The following is a 24,566-nucleotide window of genomic DNA, read 5'->3' as shown; positions in this document are numbered from 1 at the left end:
ACCTTCTTCTTCTCATACTGTCCCTAACTATTGAGTGGCGCCTCACTCTCAGCCTTAAAAGCCCGCAGCACAGAGCGTATGGCAAAGTCTCCAGCTACGCCAGGTGCTCTTAGAAATCTACCTTATTACTTCAATCACTCTAGACATTAAGACAAAGCATGGAAAGATGAAAACAAGTTACTATTTATTAAAGAACAATAATAAGTAATAGAAAATAAGATCGATAGTAAAGTCTGGATAAAATAGTCTTAAAAAACTTACTGAAAGGAATCAGTGATGTCAAAGATGAAAGTCCCAGGGCGGCGTTTGATTTAGCAATCAATGTTCATGAGAATGCTGTTGACTGACAATCAGATGAAAACTGGTCACACGTGTCTTTGTTTTGTTCTCTGACGTCACTCTTCTGTCGTCACCATTTCTCTTCTTCTTCTGCTGACGTTTCTTTCAAAATGAGGCATATTTATTATAAAGTTTCATGCCGTGGTTTCACAGCACATGAATGTTCCAAGCCCCTGATTGGCTGGCTGTCAATATGATGGATGAATTTTGCTCCCCAGGTGATAAAGTTCTTTGATATTGACTCAGCCTTCATTTCCCAGGTCGTAAACAAAATTGATGTCCCAGATGTCCATCCATAAAGTAATCAATAGCCTGAGGTATCAGCTCAGGCTTCCTTTCCCAGGCTGTAAACAAATTAGCACTAAGCTATGAACAACTGGTTTAAAAGTCAGGTATAAGGGAAGAGGATCTGCCTTTTTTATTATAATGCCTCCTACATCTGAATTCATCTTGTTGGGATTGTGCAAAATATAATACAGAATAAGATGTAGATTTTATACACCATAACAGTCACTAAAAATCTTTGTTTGGAAAACACCGCAGTACTCCGATGATCCTAGGAAATGACAGACAGACCACCGTTACCTTTGTAGTTGAAAGGAGAGAGTGACAGATAGGGGGCACTATCGCTCCCTTGGACAATACGCCAGACGCCAGATAAAATCCAAAATATTGAATTAATTATTAAAAAACAGTGCACCAAGCACCCTCCTCTCCACAATACTCATACAATAATCACAATAACAATTCTCCACACTCCCACCCAGCTCAGCTCAACGCTCTGCTGTTTCTCAGAGTCTTTTATAGTCCTTGACCCAGAAGTGTTTCCCAGCCTTCAGTCCATGTGACTCCTTATCACTTCTGGGTCAGATAAAAAGTCCTCCTCTTCATCCTGGAAGTACGTCATCTCCCTTGTCGCTGTGACTAAGACGTACTTCCAGGTTACTAACGACTCTCTGAATCTCCCTGCAGCGTCCTCTGTTGGCCCCTGTGGTATCCAGCAGGGGTGTAAAGGAAAACTCCATCGTCCAGGATTCCCTGCTGGTATCTGGGCACCTCCATGCTGCAGGGAGAGCTCCACCTGGCGGCCTGGGGGTATTGGCCAGGATGAAAGGCCGGTATCCCACAGAGAGTCAATTATTATGCAGGCTGACGGGGGTCCCAGACTTGTTCATATGACTGTAGATACTTTACTGCATTTCATGTTAAAAATGACATCAAGAGGTCCAAGAAGAGAACGCCTGGAAATCTAAATCGAGTTTGGAGCCAGTCGTCATCATCTGGAAACACATTGAATTGAATTGAACTCCTTTATTGTTATTGTGTGGTACATCCATCCATCCATTATCCAACCCACTGAATCCTAACAAAGGGTCACGGGGGTCTGCTGGAGCCAATCCCAGCCAACACAGGCACAAGGCAGGAACCAATCCCAGGCAGGGCGCCAACCCACCACAGGGCACATACACACACCAAGCACACACTTCGGACAATTTAGAATCATCAATCCACCTAACCTGCATGTCTTTGGACTGTGTGAGGAAGCCCACGCAGACACGGGGAGAACATGCCAACTCCACGCAGGGAGGACCTGGGAAGCGAACCCAGACGGGTCTCCTTACTGTGAGACAGCAGCACTACCCACTGCGCCACCAATCCACCCTTGTGTGGTACAATGAGATTTAATTTTCAAATCCTCCATAAACTTCAAATAGACCGCGGCATGGCGTGTGTCCTCCAGAGCAGATAATCCGATCAGCTGCTGTGATTCCGCTCTCGGATACAGCGGGTTAAAGTACTGAGAGGGACAGCACTAGAGCAGCCATTGCAGCGGAGTAGTTTGGCCGTTCGGCGCTCAGGTGCCTTAAACTAATAAACGAGATGCGGTTGACGTCAGAGTATTTGATAAAACCGCGTCAGGGATGTGAATGTAAAAAAGAAATGGAAAGCACACAGAAATGGGAGGGTGGGGTGGGGCGTGGGAGTGGGCGTGGCCAACACACACACACACACCAGGGCCAACTAAGTGTCACCAGTCCACCTAACCTGCATTGTGGGAGGAAGCCCACGCAGACACTCTGAGGACATGGAAACTCTGCACAGGCAGGAGCCCCTTGGGGACACAAACCCAGGTCCCCTTACTGCGACGCAGCAGTCCTACCACCCAAGAAGAGAAAGTGAAGAGTAGAAACATTTCAAAGAAGCCTAAAAACAAGTCCTTACGCAGGAAGTCTGCATTGCGATGACAGAAATGCCACCAGCCAAAGAACATCCAATTCCACCCCAAACAATCCACCAGCTCTTAATAATAATAACAGATTTCCCAAGAATAATAAAGTCTTACTACCATGTGCATAGCGCAGACCGATGTCACTCGTGAGTAACGGTGTTAAGATCCTGGCTCGAGACGGAGCTTCTGTCAGTGGCATCACAGGACCAAAGCACATTTATCAACCCTCTTTAATGTCAAATACTTGGCCACAAATTCTGACCCACCTGAAGGTTGCAGAGTCAAATGGGAGTCTCCTGACAGTCCCCTCCATATATCTGCATGGATCAGCCCAGAAGTATCAGCTGCCATTAACAGCACAAGCTCAGATGACTCCAGATTTAAGCGGGGCACCCAACAAGGCTGCCCACTATCACCCCTGCTTTTTGCATTAGCCATTGAGCCATTGGCTGTGTGTCCCAAGAAGACACCACAGATGAAGGTGACTGTCAGAGAGGGACCTGAGCAGAAACATGAAGGTGACCTGGTGCAGTGTGGTGCTGAGGCGGGTGCTACCTACGCATGCTGCCAACCTGCCTCAATGGTGTGCGGTCACCTCTGCCACTTCCCTTACATCACATCACGTTAGTGTGCATTGATAACACCTGTGAGGCGCATGACATCAAAGTTTTGAACAAGACTTGAAATGTGAGTGAGAGTGTTTAACCTCGAGAAGACGCACCTTACAAGTGACCACACTGTGTCACCAGGACTGTGATGAGACCGAAGAGCACATTAGGGGACACCAGCACTACCTTTCATTGTGTGTATTGAAGGCACATACAAGAGTCGTGACAGGCCGGCCATTGGTGTGGTGACATCCACAGGACGGAGGAGCAGAGGCCGAGTGTTTGGGGGGCCAAGCGGGAGACCACTTTAGAAATGGCGTCTCTTTTGAGTCACCAGCTGAACCAACTGAGAGGGATGGCAAAGTGCTTGAGCAGAGTGGGGAATTCTGGGAAGAGCAATCAGTGGACGACATGTCATTATCTACTAGGAGAACGAGCCAGAGGAGGAACGGGGGGCTTTGGGGACTCCGGTGTTTGACTTGTACCCCATAATTAGCTTCAGTCTGACAGAAGAGAGAGGTCAAAGGTAAACTCTCAGAAGTGAAGCCCAGCGAGTGAGCAGGGCGGGCATGAAATGGGGGGGGGGTGACAAACGAACAGAGCGAGGGGATGAGAGAGAGAAGGCGGGGGCAGTCCTGAAGACCACCGGAGCACCAGGCTGTCCGAGGGTGAGAGTGCAGTGCCACCTGAGGCACTCCATTGGCTTACGAAGGAGGGAGGGGCTCTTTAAATGAGGCGGGCGTCGCCCTGCTGGTCACCCTGAAGCCGCTCACGGGTGTTGATTCAACGTCTTCTGTTGGCTTCCAGGACTTAATGCACTTAATGCCCGCTGCCTAGCCAGGCGTACATTAAAGTTTGAATATTAACTCGCTGGAAATGGCCTTGCTGATTGATGTCATCTGCCCCCCTAAACCCCCCCCCCTCCCCCACCGGGCTTGTTCAGGTGACTCGTTGTTTGCTCAACTTCTTGACAGCTGAGGTTGAGTATAGCCAGGCAGGCGGACCCCCTGCCCTTGCAGAGGTTGGCATCTTTCATGTTTGTTCAGGAGCAGGATGTACCCGCTCTACTAGATTTGTGAAGGCCTCTCAGGGTAACCACAGGACTGCCAGCCTCTGGGCTTGCTAAAGTATTTGGTAGTCAGTCCCTGGGGGGCTTCAGGGCTTAACCTCCGGTGTTCTAATTAACATTTGAATACAACTTGTGAGAATACCCATGGGGGACTCAAGCCCACCGACTCACGTGACAATCAGAGGGGAGGCTCAGCCCAGCTAAACTAACGACCTGTCCATGTTGCCCATTCACAGGTGGCAGTCGTGGTGGTCCCAGCAGGGGTGCAGCTCTCCAAGTGGCTCCTGGCCTTTGCTAAAGTATTGTGAAGTGAGCCGCAGTCCTGAGCCACCATTGTGTTTGTGACACGAGTGACGAGTGGAGGTCACTTGGGTAAGTCCCAGGGGTGTCCACATAAGCCAAGGCTAATCGTGAAAGCATTTCCAGGACTGAGTCGCCCACCGACATATCAGGAACTGCAGAAGTCGCAGAACGTCTTGGGATGAATGCAACAGCAGCACAAAACAACATCAAAGTGGTCAGACATCTGTGAAAGGCCACCGCGAGTACAACTTGGGACCTTCAGTGGGTACAATCATCAAGATGTCAATGGGTGGTCCAACCTCCATCTCAGCTCTGTGAGAAGAACTGGCCAAACGCATGGCCTCCTGAGCTGCTGGACAGCATCCATTCACCATGAGTGTCTCACTCTTTGAGGAATCCGACTCTGGAGTGGAGTCTGAAATGGCCGCACAATCTACAGGGGTCTCTGAAGCAGAAGGGGTTCCGGCACAGTCACGTTTACTACTGGGCGGCACAGCAACATCTTGGAATTTACAATGGAGGACAAGTCCTGTTCTTCATCTTCTCTGTATGCCCGCACTGCACTCCACTCAGGACTCACCATCATCAGGTCAGCAGCAGTGCAGTCATCCGGCAGGAGCTTCAAATGAGGAGCCAAAGGAGGATGCCAGTCAAGGCTGAGAAGCTCTCATGTGCTGCGTGAAATCACCTTGAAGGACCCTCACAGACCTCCTCATGCTCAACCTATGGATTCTAGCGATGCGGACGCTTTGAGATCTTTACATAGGCAGCGTGTTTGCATTTTATGAACAATTACACTCCAAATCGATCTTTACAGTTGCCCACTTTCTTTTCTTGGTACAAATTTGAAATTTTACTCTTGCACCCTCATCAGTGCAAGAGGCCATGCTGGTCAGATAGATAGATAGATCTTTATTGTCATTGTCACTTTTACAAAGGAAAAACGAAATTGAAGACTTAAGGTTCATATTGCACATTGGGAGAACTATATGGAGCAGTTTGATTCTGAGTTCACGGCCATGATTGCTTTTGGATCTATCTATCTATCTATCTATCTATCTATCTATCTATCTATCTATCTATCTATCTATCTATCTATCTATCTATCTATCTATCTATCTATCTATCTATCTATCATATAGTGCCTTTCACATACCTATCTATCTATCTATCTATCTATCTATCTATCTATCTATCTATCTATCTATCTATCTATCTATCTATCTATCTATCTATCTATCATATAGTGCCTTTCACATACCTATCTATCTATCTATCTATTATATAGTGCCTTTCACACTATCTGTCTATCTATCTGTCTATCATATAGTGCCTTTCACTCTATCTATCTATCTATCTATCTATCTATCTATCTATCTATCTATCTATTATATAGTGCCTTTCACTCTATCTATCTATCTATCTATCTATCTATCTATCTATCTATCTATCTATCTATCTATCTATCTATCTATCTATCATATAGCGCCTTTCACATATCTATCTATCTATCTATCTATCTATCTATCTATCTATCTATCTATCTATCTATCTATCTATCTATCATATAGTGCCTTTCACATATCTATCTATCTATCTATTATATAGTGCCTTTCACACTATCTGTCTGTCTATCATATAGTGCCTTTCACTCTATCTATCTATCTATCTATCTATCTATCTATCTATCTATCTATCATATAGTGCCTTTCACATATCTATCTATCTATCTATTATATAGTGCCTTTCACACTATCTATCTATCTATCTATCTATCTATCTATCTATCTGTCTATCATATAGTGCCTTTCACTCTATCTATCTATTATATAGTGCCTTTCACACTATCTATCTATCTATCTATCTATCTATCTATCTATCTATCTATCTATCTATCTATCTATCTATCATATAGTGCCTTTCACATATCTATCTATCTATCTATCTATTATATAGTGCCTTTCACACTATCTGTCTGTCTATCATATAGTGCCTTTCACTCTATCTATCTATCTATCTATCTATCTATCTATCTATCTATCTATCTATCTATCTATCTATCTATCTATCTATCATATAGTGCCTTTCACATATCTATCTATCTATCTATTATATAGTGCCTTTCACACTATCTATCTATCTATCTGTCTATCATATAGTGCCTTTCACTCTATCTATCTATTATATAGTGCCTTTCACACTATCTATCTATCTATCTATCTATCTATCTATCTATCTATCTATCTATCTATCTATCTATCTATCTATCTATCTATCATATAGTGCCTTTCACATATCTATCTATCTATCTATCTATCTATCTATCTATCTATCTATCTATCTATCTATCTATCTATCTATCATATAGCACCTTTCACATATCTATCTATCTATCTATCTATCTATCTATCTATCTATCTATCTATCTATCTATCATATAGTGCCCATCACATATCTATCTATCTATCTATTATATAGTGCCTTTCACACTATCTGTCTGTCTATCATATAGTGCCTTTCACATACCTATCTATCTATCTATTATATAGTGCCTTTCACACTATCTGTCTATTTATCTGTCTATCATATAGTGCCTTTCACTCTATCTATCTATCTATCTATCTATCTATCTATCTATCTATCTATCTATCTATCTATCTATCTATCTATCTATCTATCTATCATATAGCGCCTTTCACATATCTATCTATCTATCTATCTATCTATCTATCTATCTATCTATCTATCTATCTATCTATTATATAGTGCCTTTCATCTCTCTTTCTATCTCTCTTGTCATTTAGTGCCCCCCCTCTCCCCACCAAGCTTTGTATGGTGGGAATCACAAACTTCCAGATGTTTCCATTCACAGACTCCTCTTTTTCCTCTGTGGTTCTTCATGCGGGTTTATGGTGGGCTGTGCTCCATAAACCGAGGGTCGTCCATTTGTCAATGACACACAACAGGCTCAGTATTCCTGGGCCACAGTAACACGGATTTATTTAGAATTGTTCAAGTGGAGTTGGGACGCTGAGCGGACCCCCGTGCAGTGCCTCGGTGTTGGACCCCCAGAGAGGTCAGAGGTCAGAAGCCCGCAGTGAGTTTCAAGTGAAGTTAAACAAATTCCTGCTGAGTCATCAATTCCTCCGCACTAATCCTTCTTATGGGGGGGGCTACGCTTTCCAGGTTTGCGGCGGGTCTCAAAGTTCAAAGCCTTCTGCCCGTCCATCTAGCAGTTCGTCATTTTCTAAAGAAACTTACAGAAATGTTTAGCGATATTTCAGACTTCTTAGGTGACACTTGTCGACACTTGCAGAGGGCTCAGCGCGCCCACCTAATGAGCGTTTAGCGCGCTCTATTCGTCGAGCCGTAGCTGAGAGGCGGTGCGCAGCCAAATGAATGGGTGGGGAGGGCGGACCGGGCAGCCACTTTAAAGAGCGCGGCGGCCGAGCGCCGGGACAGCAGCAGGACCGACGGACTGCCGGTAATTTGGGTTCCGAACTTCAGCGGCGCACGAGGGCAGGAAAGGACCAACCGACAGACGGAGCGAATGAGCGGCGGTCCCGGCAGCTTTAAGCCTGAGATCACGCGGGGTCGGAACGAGCGGAGAGCCGAAAAGCGAGCAGAGCACAAGGGGTTAACACACAGCGCTGTAAGACCACCGGAGTTTTTAGGCAGTTTATCGTAACGGACAGGTGGGTTTAAAGAGCCGCTGGACGGCCGCCGGGGTTACTGGGTGGACAGAAAACCCCGCACCCTGATGCCCATCCAAAGTGGACGTGTGGTTTTAATTCTAAAGGCTGGCAAAGGTGGGCGGCTGTGGTCTCCACGGCCAGTTTTCTTTTTCAAAACTCTTCCTAACGCCCCCAGTTTGTCCTGTAGGACTGGCATCAGTCTTAGATGTGGTGCCAGTCCGTACCATGGCACACTTGCCCACTATGAACATCTTTTGGTTTGGCCAGATATCCGTACAAGTTGGCATTTCATGGGTGTGCATGTTGTGTCGAATTTCTGTCAGGTATAACGTTACATATAAAAAATGAAAATGACAGGTTGTTACATTTACAAAAATGAATTTACTTTCTATTACTGTACATGTACTGTTTATGCTCCACTTTTGAGCACAACTCGATCACGTTTAAGTTATTGAATCTTGTGGGATGTGCAATACACTCATGTCAGTCACTTGGGCACAGAAGTCAAAATAGTTCTATGTAGTCCTCACTGGAAATTAAAACGCCTGCGGTGGGCTGGCACCCTGCCTGGGGTTTGTTTCCTGCCTTGCGCCCTGTGTTGGCTGGGATTGGCTCCAGCAGACCCCCGTGACCCTGTAGAGAGCTGGTTGGATGGATGGAAACGAATATACGGAGCAAGCGGAGTCACCGTCAGCGGAGCGTGGATAACGGGGCGGTGAAGTCACGTGACTGTCAAAGACGCAGCAGGTTTGGATTTGAGTTCTTGTCACCAGTTAAGAGAAAAAAGTTAGTGGAGTAAAAGTTAAAAACACACACGAGAAATATTCAGATATTCATTTCAAACACTTAATCACACAAGCGGACTCCGTGACGCCTCATCCTTGTATTCTCTGTAAACGTCTCGCCAGCTCACGGACTCCCGGCTCAAGTCAGTCAACGTTCAGTGAAGTCGTCGCGATCGCTTAGCGTTCTGCCTTTCGGTACGTCAACCGCTTCAGCGTTGCTGCTCATTAGTATCGTCAGGTCAGTGGTCAGTGGTCAGTAGTCAGTAGTCAGTAGTCAGTAGTCAGTGGTCAGTAGTCAGTGGTCAGTGGTCAGTGGTCAGTAGTTAGTAGTCAGTGGTCAGTAGTCAGTGGTCAGTAGTCAGTGGTCAGTAGTTAGTAGTCAGTAGTTAGTAGTTAGTAGTCAGTGGTCAGTAGTCAGTGGTCAGTAGTCAGTGGTCAGTGGTCAGTAGTTAGTAGTTAGTAGTCAGTGGTCAGTAGTTAGTAGTCAGTGGTCAGTGGTCAGTAGTCAGTAGTCAGTAGTTAGTAGTCAGTGGTCAGTGGTCAGTGGTCAGTAGTTAGTAGTCAGTAGTCAGTAGTCAGTAGTCAGTAGTCAGTAGTCAGTAGTCAGTGGTCAGTGGTCAGTAGTTAGTAGTCAGTAGTCAGTAGTCAGTGGTCAGTAGTCAGTGGTCAGTGGTCAGTGGTCAGTAGTTAGTGGTCAGTGGTCAGTGGTCAGTGGTCAGTAGTCAGTAGTCAGTGGTCAGTAGTCAGTAGTCAGTAGTCAGTAGTTAGTAGTCAGTGGTCAGTGGTCAGTGGTCAGTAGTCAGTAGTCAGTGGTCAGTGGTCAGTGGTCAGTAGTTAGTAGTCAGTGGTCAGTAGTCAGTGGTCAGTAGTCAGTGGTCAGTGGTCAGTGGTCAGTAGTCAGTAGTTAGTAGTCAGTGGTCAGTGGTCAGTGGTCAGTGGTTAGTAGTCAGTGGTCAGTAGTCAGTGGTCAGTAGTCAGTGGTCAGTGGTCAGTGGTCAGTAGTCAGTAGTTAGTAGTCAGTGGTCAGTGGTCAGTGGTCAGTGGTTAGTAGTCAGTGGTCAGTAGTCAGTGGTCAGTAGTCAGTGGTCAGTGGTCAGTGGTCAGTAGTCAGTAGTTAGTAGTCAGTGGTCAGTGGTCAGTGGTCAGTGGTTAGTAGTCAGTGGTCAGTAGTCAGTAGTTAGTAGTCAGTGGTCAGTGGTCAGTGGTCAGTAGTCAGTAGTTAGTAGTCAGTAGCCAGTAGTTAGTAGTCAGTGGTCAGTGGTCAGTAGTCAGTAGTCAGTGGTCAGTAGTCAGTAGTTAGTAGTCAGTGGTCAGTAGTCAGTGGTCAGTGGTCAGTGGTCAGTAGTCAGTGGTCAGTGGCCAGTGGTCAGTAGTCAGTAGTTAGTAGTCAGTAGCCAGTATTTAGTAGTCAGTGGTCAGTGGTCAGTAGTTAGTAGTCAGTGGTCAGTAGTCAGTAGTCAGTGGTCAGTGGTCAGTAGTCAGTAGTCAGTGGTCAGTGGTCAGTAGTCAGGACATCGCTCAACCAGACAAGTCCTATTAATACAATGCATGCAGTTGCCGAATTTACTCGATTGAAAATGAAAAATAAAAAAATAAATAATTTTGTGAAAGAAGGTGCCAAGCACTTTATATTTTACTAATATTTAACATTCACTTTACACAAATATAATGTATTGTAGAATATAACCCTCTACCCGCGGTGCGTCTCGTCTTCATATGTAGCTCTCTGGTCGTGACATTGTGGCACAGCGCTCGTCTACATTTCAGCTTTTGAATATTAATATTTTGTATTTTTGTTAGTTTGTATTATTTTTACCAAATAAAATTAATTGAGATATAAACAAACCTGTTTATTTCGTATTAATAACTTGGAACATGAACTATAAAATTACATTGCAATAACAATAATTGACAACCTAAAAAAGTTATAGCTAAGTAAGTCGGTGAGGTGCATTTTTTAAAAAGTTTATAAAATTTTATGCTTTATTGACATGTTCATTTAATATAATATCATTAATTTTATCTATCTATCTATCTATCTATCTATCTATCTATCTATCTATCTATCTATCTATCTATCTATCTATCTATCTATCATATAGCGCCTTTACTATCTATCTATCTATCTATCTATCTATCTATCTATCTATCTATCTATCTATCTATCTATCTATCTATCTATCATATAGTGCCTTCACACTATCTATCTATCTATCTATCTATCTATCTATCTATCTATCTATCTATCTATCTATCTATCTATCTATCTATCTATCTATCTATCTATCTATCTATCTATCTATCTAATTAAATTATTTTGATAAAAACAGTTTCATTATGTGCAGCCGATGTACATTTTCTTTATCTTAATCTGACATGCCATTTTTTCCAGTGTACCCGAGCCTTTAGCGCATTGTGCCCCCTCGCCACCACCAGCCTTTCAGACGTCCACCTTAATATTTTGGTCCCGAGTGATGGGCTTTCACCCAACAGACGATCTGCCAACATCGGTTTGCCCACTTGGGTCTTTGCTGACCGCTGATTCCTGGCCGCTGGGTCACTGAGCTGATCGCCAGTGGTCTGTAATCTGTAGTGCCCCCCTGTGGCTGCTGCCTGTCATCTTTATATTTACGTTGACTGCCCCCCCCACCCACTGTCCCAGGTACAGATAAGCTGCTCTTCAGAGCTTTAGACCCTTAAGCCCCCCAGACTGACGGGGTGTGATGCCATTAATGCCAAGCACCGGTTTTGTCATCTGGACAGCAAGTGCAAAATGAGCAAAAGGCAGGTGCCACCACAGAGGGGCACCACAGTCAGAACTGGGATTTAACTGCATTGTACCAGTAATGCCCAGTGTTGTGCCCATGACCTATCAGTATAGACATGCTTTGGGCATTCCTGGCACTGCCAATTCTTAATCTGTCATCTTTGTCCTTCCAGTCCCACCATCACCATGTCAAGTGCCATGTCTGCCAGCTCTGACCTCAGTAAGACCGTGCGGGACAAGTACATGTGCCTACCACAGGGGGACAAGGTGCAGGTCACCTACATTTGGATCGATAGCACTGGAGAAGGCCTGCACTGCAAGACAAGGACCCTGGACTCGGAGCCCAAGGGCATCGAAGGTAAGTATGGTTCTCGGGTGGCACAAGTTGGGCACAATCCTCACTGGGAACATCCTGACCGAATTGATTTGCCCTCAGATGTTCCAGAGTGGAACTTCTATGGCTACAGTGTCTACTGGCCAGATGGCTCCAACAAAGACATGTACCTGATGCCCGTGTGCCTGTTCAGGGACCCCTTCACGCTGGACCGCAACAAGCTGGTGCTGTGCGAGGTGCTCAGGCACAACCGCGAGCCAACAGGTAACTCAAGTGTGGGTGTGTGTTTGAGGACGGCACATGTGCGTGTGGCAAATGTCTAGGTGTGCCCTCCACCCTGAATGCCAAACTAAAGCCAGCTTTTGATCTTTCAGGGACCAACCTGCGCAGCAGTTGCCGTCAGGTGATGGAGCAGGCCGGGCACAGCTACCCTTGGTTTGGCATGGAGCAGGAGTACTTGCTGCTGGGCATCGACAAGCACCCCTTTGGTTGGCCCAAGAATGGCTACCCTGCAACCGAAGGTGAGCTGTGCCACCTCTTAATATTAGATAGGTGTCTGGTCTTCCGCTGGCACTGCCCAATCTCATTGTTGCCCTCTCCTTGCAGGTCTCCATTGGTGTGGTGTTGGAACCAACAAAGTCTACGGCCGAGACATCGCTGAGTGCCACTACAAGGCCTGTCTGTATGCTGGGGTGAAGATTGCTGGCACCAATGCAGAGGCCATGCCCTCTCAGGTATGTGTGGGTGGGCACTAGGTCATTGCGCCCTCTGCTGGCCCCAGTTCATGATGTCAGTAAATGGGAGTCTGCCCGTGAAAGGCGCTATAATAACTGTCTCCTTTCAGTGGGAGTTCCAGGTAGGGCCCTGTGAGGGCATTGCCATGGGTGATCACCTCTGGATGGCGCGCTTCCTGCTGCACCGTGTCTGTGAAGACTTCGGGGTGGTGGCCACGCTTGACCCCAAGCCGATTGCGGGTAACTGGTATGGAGCAGGGTGTCACACCAACTTCAGCACAGATGCAATGCGTAACAAGGGGGGACTTCAGTAAGTGAGCCGTCCTTGTGGCAGGGTGGGCTGTGCCAAGGAGATGGCACATCACTCAGTTTAGGCAATTTGTTCCTTTTGTTTCCAGGCATATCGAGGAGGCCATCGAGAAGCTGAGCAAGCGACACTCGTATCACATCCGCATGTACGACCCTAAAGGGGGCGCCGACAACTCCCGCCGCCTGACTGGCACCCACAAGACCTCCAGCATCCACGAGTTCTCTGCTGGCATCAACAACCGTAACGCCAGCATCCGCATCTCCCACCAGGTCGGTCAAGATGGCTGTGGCTACTTTGAGGACCGCCGTCCCGCTGCCAACTGTGACCCATACGCTGTGATGGAGGCCATCACCCGCACGTGTGTGCTGAACGAGATGGAGCCTGTGCCCACGGGTGAGGTGCCCTGAGGATGACTTCAGTCTTCACTGTCATCTTCTTCCTGCACTCATTTGACTTGATAATTGGCCACTGCTGGTCACTTTGCTCTGATGGCACTCAATAAATAAATTTGGGTTCAAATCCTGTGCCATTGTGGAAAGTGCCGTCCTCTGGCTGGCTGTAGATGGCAGACCTGACTGAGTTTTTGTGCCCTCTCTGCCACTCTGGCTGTGGTGACGTCTCTGAACATGCCGTCGTTATTAGGGTTCTGTGATGACCATTTTCTATAAGATCTCGCATCAGCTGAAGTTAGACAGCTGATAGATGCCCGTGGCCCGGGCACTGCCACTTCACTTACTCTTAGCTGGTGCTGACAGACACGTTGAGTGCAGAGCCCCCCGTTTCCCATTTTCTAACCCACTGGTTAGTTTATCTCAGCACTAGCTGTGCGTCCTCATGAATAACGAGACTCCTTTCCACATCCCAGAATTCCCTAAGCGCTCTGCGGCATCTCCATCTCTTATCTGACCCTCTGAAGAACATCCTGTGGGCGAGGGGAGGCCATTTGGTCCATCAGGCCCGTTTGTTTAGCTGTTTGTTCCACAGCCACGTTCTGCATAAGACACTCCATCTCTGTGCTGGTCAACGACTCATGTACCCTCTAGTGCCACCACCAGGCACCAGTCTTGTCCACATATACCAGCTGTGCCACCCATCTAAAAAGAGTTCAGGTCTAAAGAATCAGCGTAGGCCTCAGCATTAACATTTGCAGTGCCACATCAGTTGGAGTGTATTTTGCAATGCATATAGTAATGGAGGGATGGATGTAGTGATAAAGCGCACTGCATTTGTCATTCCAACAGATGGCGCAGCACAAACATTTGTAGTAATATAGAACATAAGAGATTTGACCAATGAGAGGAGGCCATTCAGCCCATGATGCCCGTTTGTTTCGCTAGTAGCTAATTTGTCCCGATGATCTCATCCCAATTCTTCTGAGGTTTGCTCAAATTCCCACCACTTTTTTTTCCCAGGCTTGAGTTTGAAGTGCACTTCTCTTTGGTGTCCACAGGTGTCCTCGAGTGTGTGATTCACTTTATCGACGCCTGTGAGGATGTTGAAGACCTGGACGAGGACCCCCGGTGGTCTCCTCTGCTCGAGACTGAACAGGTGTGATTGTCCTTCAGTCCCATGATGCACCTGCTTGCTCTCCTCTGCACAGCTTCAGGTGCTGCTCTGCCCTTCTTGTAGCGTGGTGAGCAGAGCTGCACATGGGACCCCTGTGGTGGTCTCAGCAGTGTGTTTGTGCCGTTTGAGCAGGATGCCCCTTGACTTGGATTCACGTTTTGATGATGTGACCTAACGTTTTATTTGCGTCTGTGCATTGCTTAGACAATGAAAATGTTGCGTCAACATGAAGCCCTAAATCCTTTTCAGAGGTCCCTTCCTGTAGCTCCGTGTCCCCCATCTTGTATTTATATTTGATGCCCTTTTGCCCACGTGGCGCACTTGGCACTTAGACTGCCTCTCTCGAGTGTTCGCCCAGTTCTGAAGCTCATCCAGCTCTTCTTCAATTCTTGTTCCTGCCGTTCCTCCAATTTTAGTGTCGTCTATGAATTTGACAAGTTCACTAACTGCACCCGAATCGATGTCATTAATACAAATCAGCAAAAGTAATGAGGGTCCAAAGACAGACCCCTGAGGGACTCCACTGACGACCTCCCTCCGCCTGGAGCATTCGTCTCTTCTCTGTACTCCTTGCCTCCTGACGGTTAACCAATTAGAGGTCCACTTTTGAAGGTTACCTCTGATGTAGGTTACCACTGTGCTGCAGGTGTCATTCCAACAGATGGCGCATCTCTTTTATGCCATTTGATATTTTGAGGCTCATAAAAGCAGTTTGTGATGCGCCATCTGTTAGATAGCAGAGACATGGCACAGACGGACACAGGGGCTGTCATCTCTCGGCTCACTCACATCTCTCTTTGCCCCTCTAACACCCACCTTACCAGGCAGTGCCCCACAGACTGTACCTACGATGGCCTCTGATCCTCATGCATTGACGTTCACATTGTAACCCCCCAGTTTTCATTTCCAAATGCAGATGGTGGTCTCCAGTTCTGCGTCTGAAAGCAGAGACTTCTGGGAACGCCAACTTACGCTGGCACTGGCGCTCCGAGTGATTCGTGCTTATTACATCATCCTCTGATTGGTCAGCACATGCCAGCGCAGGGGGCACAGAGCAGTTGCATGTCGTCTTCATTTCCCGTCCGCGTCTACGTTGTGTTTTTACCGTTTCAACGCCAGACATGCGCACACAAAAGGCAAATCTCTCAGTGGCTGCTACAGTTGTGACGTGTCACCGCTTGTCATCTCTTTGATCATTCAAATAACGACACTGAGGCTGGTGTGACAATAAGAACTTGAATGTCCCCATCACGGTGACACGTTCTACACCAGGCGTACGTCCTGTGCTGTCCTGCCTCCTTCACCCTGCTAAGCACTGCGTCAACATGTCACTGGAATGTCACCTCAAGAGACCCCTCAGACCACCTCTGGCGCTGACGACACCCTGAGGGGTACTCTGTTATCGTGTGTTTGTGGATATGCATGACTCCCACCTACAGTACCTGTGTCTGCCACCTGTGACCCCCTGGCCCAACTGCACAAAGACCTCCGCTTTAGGTACAGGGTGCTGCTCTGTTCAGCAATTGGCGCGGCCCCCCTGAACGCTGAACCTCAGTAACAATTCCTGCCTTGAAGAGCCTCAGCGTCCACTTTGGGGGCATAGTGACAGAATCTTGGACCGGCCCCCCAGTTCACCCCCCCTTTAAAGTCTCTAGTGCCTCTCTAAAGACCCCCGCGTTGTTTGCTAGGACTTGCTGTAAGGTGAGCTGCTCAGCACTTGGGGGCTTCACCTCTCCAGGTGTTTTTGGGGTAGACGTGTCCTCAGATGGCGCTGTAACCTCTGAGGTTGTTTTTATGTTGGTGGGCAGGTTCATATTGGACATGCGTAAGTGACCAGCGCTGATTCACATGGACACAGCTGAGTGACATCGATGACCCACTTACAGTGGCTGAGACTGGTCACTTCAGCTTCAGTATCTCACGGGGCACACGCCTGGCAGCGTTTACAGATCTCTCAGTCCAGGTGACACGCCAAGGTCAACCAACACAATCTACGAGTGCCAGTGGACAAGAAGGGGGGGCTGACAGAAGAGGAAAGAGCAGATGTCCTGTGCCCCTCTGCCCACTGCTTGCCCTTTAGCTGCCATACCCACTTCTTGGAATTGGGCAAACCCTGGATGTGAATACCAGGAAGTTGCAGAGTGAATGTGCTGGAGCTGCTGGCAATAGAGGGTAAGGCTGGGCATTCATACCCATCTAAGTTAGGATCAGTGACTGGTCGGGCTTGTGCTCTGTGGCACCATAAAGCCTTCCTTTCTTTCTTGCCATTTGTGTCCTGCTACTGCTTTCTTTGGGCATTTGCTGGCACACTGTAGATAGATAGATAGATAGATAGATAGATAGATAGATAGATAGATAGATAGATAGATAGATAGATAGATAGATAGATAGAGTGAAAGGCGCTATATAACATATCGAGGTTTTTAACCCTTTTTTAGATCAAACCTAAAAGACCTTCAACTCGACACAGTAGGCTGCAGCAGAAAACACAAAACATCAGCTGTTATTTGTTACAATTAAGGACAACACAAAGTGTCACCTGCCATCAGCACATCTTGTCACACGTCATTCCCACTTGATGTGATCATGGATGGAGTGAAGTTTATTTGTCTCAGGGGTCACTTGAGCTTTTACTGAAGAAGACGAATTACGAATGAGCTCATACTCGTCGCCGACCTTTCACCTGAAGCCCCCTTATCCGAACACCGGAGGGGTCGGCGATCTCCGGCTTCTGGACACACGGACCATTCAGGACGTCGCCTTATCTTCAAAGCGCCACTCGTGCCTGCCAGTGTCGCCATTCGGACAGAGGGGTCTGCGCGTGTTGTCCCCCTGCCGTCTGTTTAATTTAAGATTAACGGATTCTTTGCTTTCGGTTGTGTCGCCGGTTTGTGAGAAGCTCTGATGTGGGACCACCGGCTGGACTCTTTTTCTGTTTTTGATCCGAGATCCGCGATCCGCATCTCAGGCTCCCTAAAGATTTGCATGGACCTCCCAAGTATCCCTGACATTTTTTTGGCGCGGTGACTCGGGTGGCAGGACCCCGGAAATGACACTCCAGTCGGCAGAGGGCGCCCCGACTTGAGAGGGTCTCATCAAAAGGAAGAAATGAGACAACAGCGCCCTCTAGCGGCGAACATTGAGAAACTGTGCCTGGCAGCAGTCTTGGTCACATGATCAGCTGTGACCCGGTGGGACTGATCTTATACAGCGCCTTACCACTCATCTGCAGGCGCTGCTTACATTTTGTTTTTCCGAGAGCGCCGAGTGCAACGACCGGTGAGTCTGAGGGGCAGGAGAGAAAAAGTGGTGACAGCAAACAAAGAAATAAAAATAATAATGAAATCAAAAATTAAGAAACACACAAAGAAAAACAATAAAACAACGCAACAGATCTGCCGCCATCACCTGGCACACGGGAGCGGCCATCTGCCATCTTCTTGCACCCCTGCATGGCACGGTCATGACAGCCCACCTTGAACCAATGTCACGGACTAAAGGTGGGCAGGCAGGGGCATCAGCGCTTCAGCTTCCAGTTCAGATTGTGCCAGTGTGTGCAAGAGGAAGAGTAGACAATCCTACCTACCATGTCATGCAGTGGGTGGTGCCCAGCACCTCCTTGGCATGCACCCATTCACACGCCCGTCACAGGGGATATTTGAGGTGGCGGTGTCACTCATAGCTGGTCACATTGATCGCTCATCTGCCACAGTGGCCACGCCTGGCCGGCCGGGCTCTTGGCAGCCTGTAGGGGGCACACCAGACCCTCATGGCAGCGGATGGTCACCTCCCCCAATTGTCTTTATCATTTTACTCGTAATGATCCCGTGAGTCTGTCCTCTGTATAGCGCCTTGTAGAGTCATTGTCATTCACCACACAGCAGGAGTTGGCCAGTTCAGGGGGCTGTGTGTGACCTGTGTGACTCCCGCCAGCCTTAGTCAGAATGGGAACAAAGGGAGAGCTAGAGGGCGCTACAGAGCTGACGAGTGTCACGTGAGGGTACTGCTGGCTGGCTGGCTAGTGGGCATCTTCAAAGGACCAGAGATGGCAAAATGCCCACGTCAGGACTCCTAGGTCACTTCTGTCAGTCCTCATCCTGCTCTGGAGTGGCACTGACAGAATATCATGGAGGGCACTCTATGACCAGTGCCAGGGTGCCATTCCACTTCTCTGCCTGCTAACATGAACAATGCCCACTGTGGCCAAGTGTGCTCTGCTCTCAGATACTGAAGTTTTATGGCCTGTCAGATCCTAGATGGCATCAATGCCAAGATTTCTGTCATGTCTGCAATGCCCGCTCAGGCAGTAAATGGCATCTTAAGTGAGGTGAGCTTCAAGTGCGTGCCTGGCACACTCCTGCCATGCAAACACTGAGGTCTGCCGAGAGCAGTTGGCACGCAAAGCTCAGGAGGGTAAGAGATCGACTGCCCCACTGCCCACGGTGGTCACTGGAGCCTCTTTGGTTTCCTTGCTGGCTGGCACCTGGCACTGGCACTAGCCAGGCAAAGACACCCTACACACCGATTTGGGAAAGACATCTGTTGAAGTCCTGGTGGCACCTCAACAAAAGCATGCCATGGCAGGACCTGACCACCTGGGCACAGGACACATGGGCCTCTACAAGGTGGCATTGGAGCTCTCAATACAAACTTGGCACCCAGTGTGGAGTGGCACACCTCAGTGTAAACTCAAGGACAATGTAAGCAGTGGGCTAGATGGTGCCACCCAACTGCAGCTCCCCAGAGACAAAAACACAGACCAGGCACTGTAAGAGGGTAGGAGTGCCACTGAGTGACCACCCGTCCATCAGACCTCTCTGTGAATATGGGGTCAGCATCCAGCAGGAGAGAAAGCCTGTCCAGCTGGTCTCCTCAGACCTCTGGTGTCACTCACCCGACTGGTGGCAGCAGGTCACATGACAGTCAATGGCAGCTCAGGGACTGGAGACATAAAACACATCTGGTGACCACTGAAGCAAGCAATGAGGTTGGCACGTGGGTAAGGAGAACATCGAATCTTCTTAGCTGCACATCTCCCCATCGCTACGGTGATGCATGACGGTGGCCCAGTCACACAATGAGGACACCGCAGGTTGATGGGCACAGGACAGCACAGCATGGGTCACCACTGCATAGACGACTGCATGGGGGAGCAGCATATTGTGAAGGTCCAGGACTGTTGGGCAGCCGTCTGCAGTAAGATGTGGTGGGCATCAGTGTCACATGGAAAGGGGTGGGGAGGATGGGCACAGGCAGCTGTGACAGAAAAGAGCCAGCGGGGCAAAAATGGGGCAGAAGAGCCAAGCCTGGCATGACCACCCTGCTTTGCCAGCAGTGTTCCTTCACACAGGCCAGGATACATTTACATTTACATCATTTAGCAGACGCTCTTATCCAGAGCGACTTCCAACAGTGCTTAGTAGTCTACGACTGTTCTTCAGTCTTTAAGGCTAGGATTAATCTACTGTCATTAAACAAGTTACCGCTGACCAAGTTGTACACAAACCCTGCTAGAAGAAAAGAGTACGTTTAGTACAATTTTTTTTTTTATTATATATATATAAAGAGAAAGGGTAGAAAAAAAAAGTATGGTGACTTTAGTCCCCCAAGTGCTGTTTAAAGAAGTGTGTCTTCAGACGACGTTTGAAGACAGTGAGGGTCTCCGCTGTTCGTACAGCAAGAGGAAGTTCGTTCCACCACTGAGGAGCCAACACTGCAGAGTCCTGATGAATGTCGTCCTCTTCTTTTAAGTAAGGGAGGTTCGAGACGAGCAGTGCTTGATGTTCTGAGACAGCGAGAAGTGACACGCTGCTTGACCAGTGCTGATATGTAAGGTGGTGCAGCTCCAGTTTTGGCCTTAAAGGCAAGTGTTAGGGTTTTGAACCTGATGCGGGCAGCCACAGGGAGCCACTGCAGGTTCCGCAGCAGAGGTGTAGTGTGAGAGAATTTGGGAACATTAAAAACGAGTCTTGCAGCTGCATTCTGGGTAGGGTAGGATACACTACCCCTATTGCCAGCTGGTGACTCTGCTGTCCCCTCCACTCTGAATTCACACTTCAATGGGTCATGTGATCCACATCCTCGTGTGATGCCCCATCTTGGCCACTCACCAGTCCTTCAGGGCTCAGAGATGCCAGTCTCCTCTTCCTCATTGGATGCTACCCTTTCTCTAATGCCCACAGGCTAGATATGTCTGGGACTCTCAGCACACTTACAACCCATGCTGGTTCCCTTCTTTCTGCACTGGTATCTTGCTTGGCATCTGCTTCTCTGTGTCTTTCCTGTGCCCACATGTTCAGTCACTTCCATCCCTCTGTCTGGTTGGTACACTCAGCCTGCCTGGAATTTCCAAATCTGAAAAAAATGCACCAATCAGGAAGTAAAAGTGGGCAACAGCAGGATGAGGATTGAGATGAAAGAGGTGATGTCCACAGGGCAGTAGCTGTGCATTCTTCATGTGCCATACTGGGTGCCACTGTGCCCGATCATGGATCATGCAACCCTTAATTCTATGTAGATTAACATTCTGCGTATGGCGGGCAGCATGTTGGCACAGTGGGTGGTGACACTGTCTCAAATCCCAGCCACAGACTTTGATGCCCACATGGCTGTGCACCCACCCAAGTCACAATGACATGTCTGTTGGGTGACCAGTGTCTGGATGCATGATGGACTGGCACCCTGGGTATTTAGGCTACTTGATATCTGACTACAATCTAGTGACAAGTGAAGGCGCCTCGTGTCCCTGTCACTTATCCTGTCCCGGTGCGACTTCAGTCGCTGCAGTCCGAGACGTCTTTCGTTTCGCTTCAACCTCGTGGACATGGCGGCTCAGCGGATGATGAGAAGGCAAAAAGAGAACAAGCAGGTCAGCTGGGGCGCCAGGGGGTCCGTGAACGTCGGCCATCGGAATGGACAGCGCGAGGAGGGCGGGGCACTTAATGGGCGATTAGCGCGCTTTGACCTCAAATCGCCGGCCGAACCAGTCAGGCGGCCACACCCAAATTAAGGCGAACCGAGCGCGCCACGTAGGTGAGGAGAGTGTGTGTGTGTGGGCGGGGCGAAGTGGACAAACCTGTCGGGGCCAAAACTCGCGAGACCTGACCGACACTTTAAAGAGCGCAGCGGCCGAGCGCTAGGACAGCAGAAAGAGCGACGGACCGCCGGTAAGCCGGTAAGTGCGGGACGGGACGGGACGGGACGGGACGGGACGACACGACACGACACGACACGACACGACAAACTAAAAAAAACAAAAACCGGCGAGAGCTCCGCTGATGGCGGTCCGGTGGCGCAGGGTGTTCGGCCGGCTTCATGTCTGAGAACACGCGGGGACGAAACGAGCGGGCGGAGCAGAAGGGGTTAACGCATCGCGCTGTAAGACCACCGGGAGTGTGTGGGGCTTTATGGCTGAGACCCCCGGGGGTGTAATGGGATGATGGACGACGATTTCCTGGGTCTCTGGTATCGCAGCGGACAGGCGGCCACTTCGGGGTTTAAAGAGCCGCTGGACAGAAGACCCGCCCAAGGTGGACAAAAGGCCTTGTCTAAACAGTCCAGGAGGACTGGCACACCCACTCACTATTAGCTAGTTGACCTTTACTGTGTCCTTTTCGGGGCACCATGGTGGCTGTTCAAGTCCCACCTGATGCCAAGTTTGGCTGCCACGTATTTTCATTATCTGTGTGTTGGGCACTTCACTGGGATAGATGGTGATGCACAGCCAGGAACAGATGAGATGCAGGGCATCTGAATTTAACTGCATTCTGCCAATGATGCCCTGTGCTGTACCCATGACCTGTCAGTGTAGATACACTGGGTATTCCTGGCACTGCCAAATAATTATTCCCTCATATTTGTCCTTCCAGTCCCACCATCACCATGTCCAGCTCCATGTCTGCCAGCTCTGACCTCAGTAAGACCGTGCGGGACAAGTACATGTGCCTCCCTCAGGGGGACAAGGTGCAGGTCACCTACATTTGGATCGATGGCACCGGAGAAGGCCTGCGCTGCAAGACAAGGACCCTGGACTCGGAGCCCAAGGGCATCAAAGGTAAGTGTGGTGGCATAAGATGGGCACAAACTTTGCTGGGCACATTGTGACTGAGCTGATTTGCCCTCAGATGTTCCAGAGTGGAATTTCGATGGCTCAAGCACCTACCAGGCAGAGGGCTCCAACAGCGACATGTTCCTGATACCCGTGTGCCTGTTCAGGGACCCCTTCACGCTGGACCCCAACAAGTTGGTGATGTGCGAGGTGCTCAAGTACAACCGCAAGCCTGCAGGTAACGTGTGTGTGTGTGTGTGTGTGTGTGTGTGTGTGTGTGTGTGTGTGTGTCTCACACTGATTGCCAAACTAATGCCAGCTTTTGATCCTCCAGAGACCAACCTGCGCAGCAGCTGCCATCCGGTGATGGAGCAGGCCGGGCGTTGCCACCCTTGGTTTGGCATGGAGCAGGAGTACTCGCTGCTGGGCATCGACAAGCACCCCTTTGGTTGGCCCAGGAATGGCTACCCTGGACCCCAAGGTGAGCTGTGCCACCTCTTAATATTAGATAGGTGTTTGGTCCTCCGCTGGCACTGCCCGATCTCACTGTTGCCCTCTTCTGCAGGTCCGTATTACTGTGGTGTGGGTGCAGACAAAGTCTACGGCCGAGACATCATTGAGTGCCACTACAAGGCCTGTCTGTATGCTGGGGTGATGATTGCTGGCACCAATGCGGAGGTCATGCCCTCTCAGGTATTGTGGGTGGGCCCCAGTTCATGAAGTCCATAAATGGGTCTGCCCATGAAAGGCGCTATAAAAACTGTCTCATTTCAGTGGGAGTTCCAGGTGGGGCCCTGTGAGGGCATTGCCATGGGTGATCACCTATGGATGGCGCGCTTCCTGCTGCACCGTGTCTGTGAAGACTTCGGGGTGGTGGCCACACTTGACCCCAAGCCGATGACGGGTAACTGGAATGGAGCAGGGTGTCACACCAACTTCAGCACGGAGGCCATGCGTAACAAGGGGGGACTTCAGTAAGTGAGCCGCCCTTGTGGCAGGGTGGGGAGGGTTATGCCATCCCGAGGTGACGTGCCATTTTGTTTCCAGGCATATCGAGGAGGCCATCGAGAAGCTGAGCAAGCGACACTCGTATCACATCCGCATGTACGACCCTAAAGGGGGCGCCGACAACTCCCGCCGCCTGACTGGCTCCCACGAGACCTCCAGCATCCACGAGTTCTCTGCTGGCGTCGCCAACCGTAGTGCCAGCATCCGCATCCCCCGCCAGGTCGGCCAAGATGGCTGTGGCTACTTTGAGGACCGCCGCCCCGCTGCCAACTGTGACCCGTATGCCGTGACGGAGGCCATCACCCGCACATGTGTGTTGAACGAGACGGAACCTGTGCCTGCGGGCGAGGTGCCCTGAGGATGACGAGGCACTTCTATCTTTTTGCCTCATTTTACCTGACTGCTGCCCGCTTTACTGTAATGAAACTCAATAAATAAATAAAACCTTTTAATGTAAGAATGCGCTTGTGTGGAGAGTGCTGTCCACTGGGGGGCGGTGTGGAGCTCTTGGGGTGGGGGGGGGTCATTGCTCATGCTGAAGGGCGCTATAAACTGCCCTATTGATTGACCCTTGCTTACTATGAAACATCTGATGCCAAGTTACTGCCCCCTGGTATCTCCAAGTGCCACCATAAGTCTCATTCACTGCTGACTACCAGTTTGGGGGTTGGTGCCCCTTCATTTGCATACCCCATAGTTTAATGTGTGTCCTGTTTGGGGTGTGCAGTATTGGATACTTGGCACTTAGTCATTCACCCTGGGGGGGCTTCT

The 24,566-nt window shown here is 48.9% G+C and overlaps 2 protein-coding genes across 6 annotated transcripts in view; both read left to right on the top strand.

The window, feature by feature from the left end:
• The window catches only part of LOC114642613 (glutamine synthetase-like), a 67,325-nt gene extending 43,124 nt beyond the window's left edge, over positions 1 to 24,201 (top strand). Inside the window, exons 1-7 of one of the 4 annotated variants that reach the window (XM_051931508.1) lie at positions 8,105 to 8,244; positions 22,609 to 22,793; positions 22,864 to 23,025; positions 23,122 to 23,268; positions 23,353 to 23,480; positions 23,562 to 23,761; positions 23,835 to 24,201. In XM_051931508.1, coding sequence (XP_051787468.1) covers positions 22,622 to 22,793; positions 22,864 to 23,025; positions 23,122 to 23,268; positions 23,353 to 23,480; positions 23,562 to 23,761; positions 23,835 to 24,153 — 1,128 coding nt within the window. In that variant the 5' untranslated portion in view covers positions 8,105 to 8,244; positions 22,609 to 22,621 and the 3' untranslated portion in view covers positions 24,154 to 24,201. Of the gene's footprint in view, positions 1 to 8,104; positions 8,245 to 21,850; positions 21,915 to 22,608; positions 22,794 to 22,863; positions 23,026 to 23,121; positions 23,269 to 23,352; positions 23,481 to 23,561; positions 23,762 to 23,834 lie in introns of those variants that run through there. The other 3 variants (XM_028791477.2, XM_028791478.2, XM_051931507.1) reach the window with 3 other exon arrangements.
• LOC114657087 (glutamine synthetase-like) overlaps positions 1 to 24,566 on the top strand; it is a 95,839-nt gene that overhangs the window by 43,124 nt on the left and 28,149 nt on the right. The window contains exon 1 of one of the 2 annotated variants that reach the window (XM_051931511.1): positions 8,105 to 8,244. The exons of the other annotated variant lie outside the window; for it this stretch is intronic. The gene's annotated coding sequence lies outside the window, so the exon portion shown is untranslated. Of the gene's footprint in view, positions 1 to 8,104; positions 8,245 to 24,566 lie in introns of those variants that run through there. 2 annotated transcript variants of the gene reach the window in all.

Source organism: Erpetoichthys calabaricus, chromosome 9, assembly GCF_900747795.2.
Source record: "Erpetoichthys calabaricus chromosome 9, fErpCal1.3, whole genome shotgun sequence".
NCBI lineage: Eukaryota > Metazoa > Chordata > Cladistia > Polypteriformes > Polypteridae > Erpetoichthys > Erpetoichthys calabaricus.
This window is presented reverse-complemented; position numbering and strand designations above follow the sequence as displayed.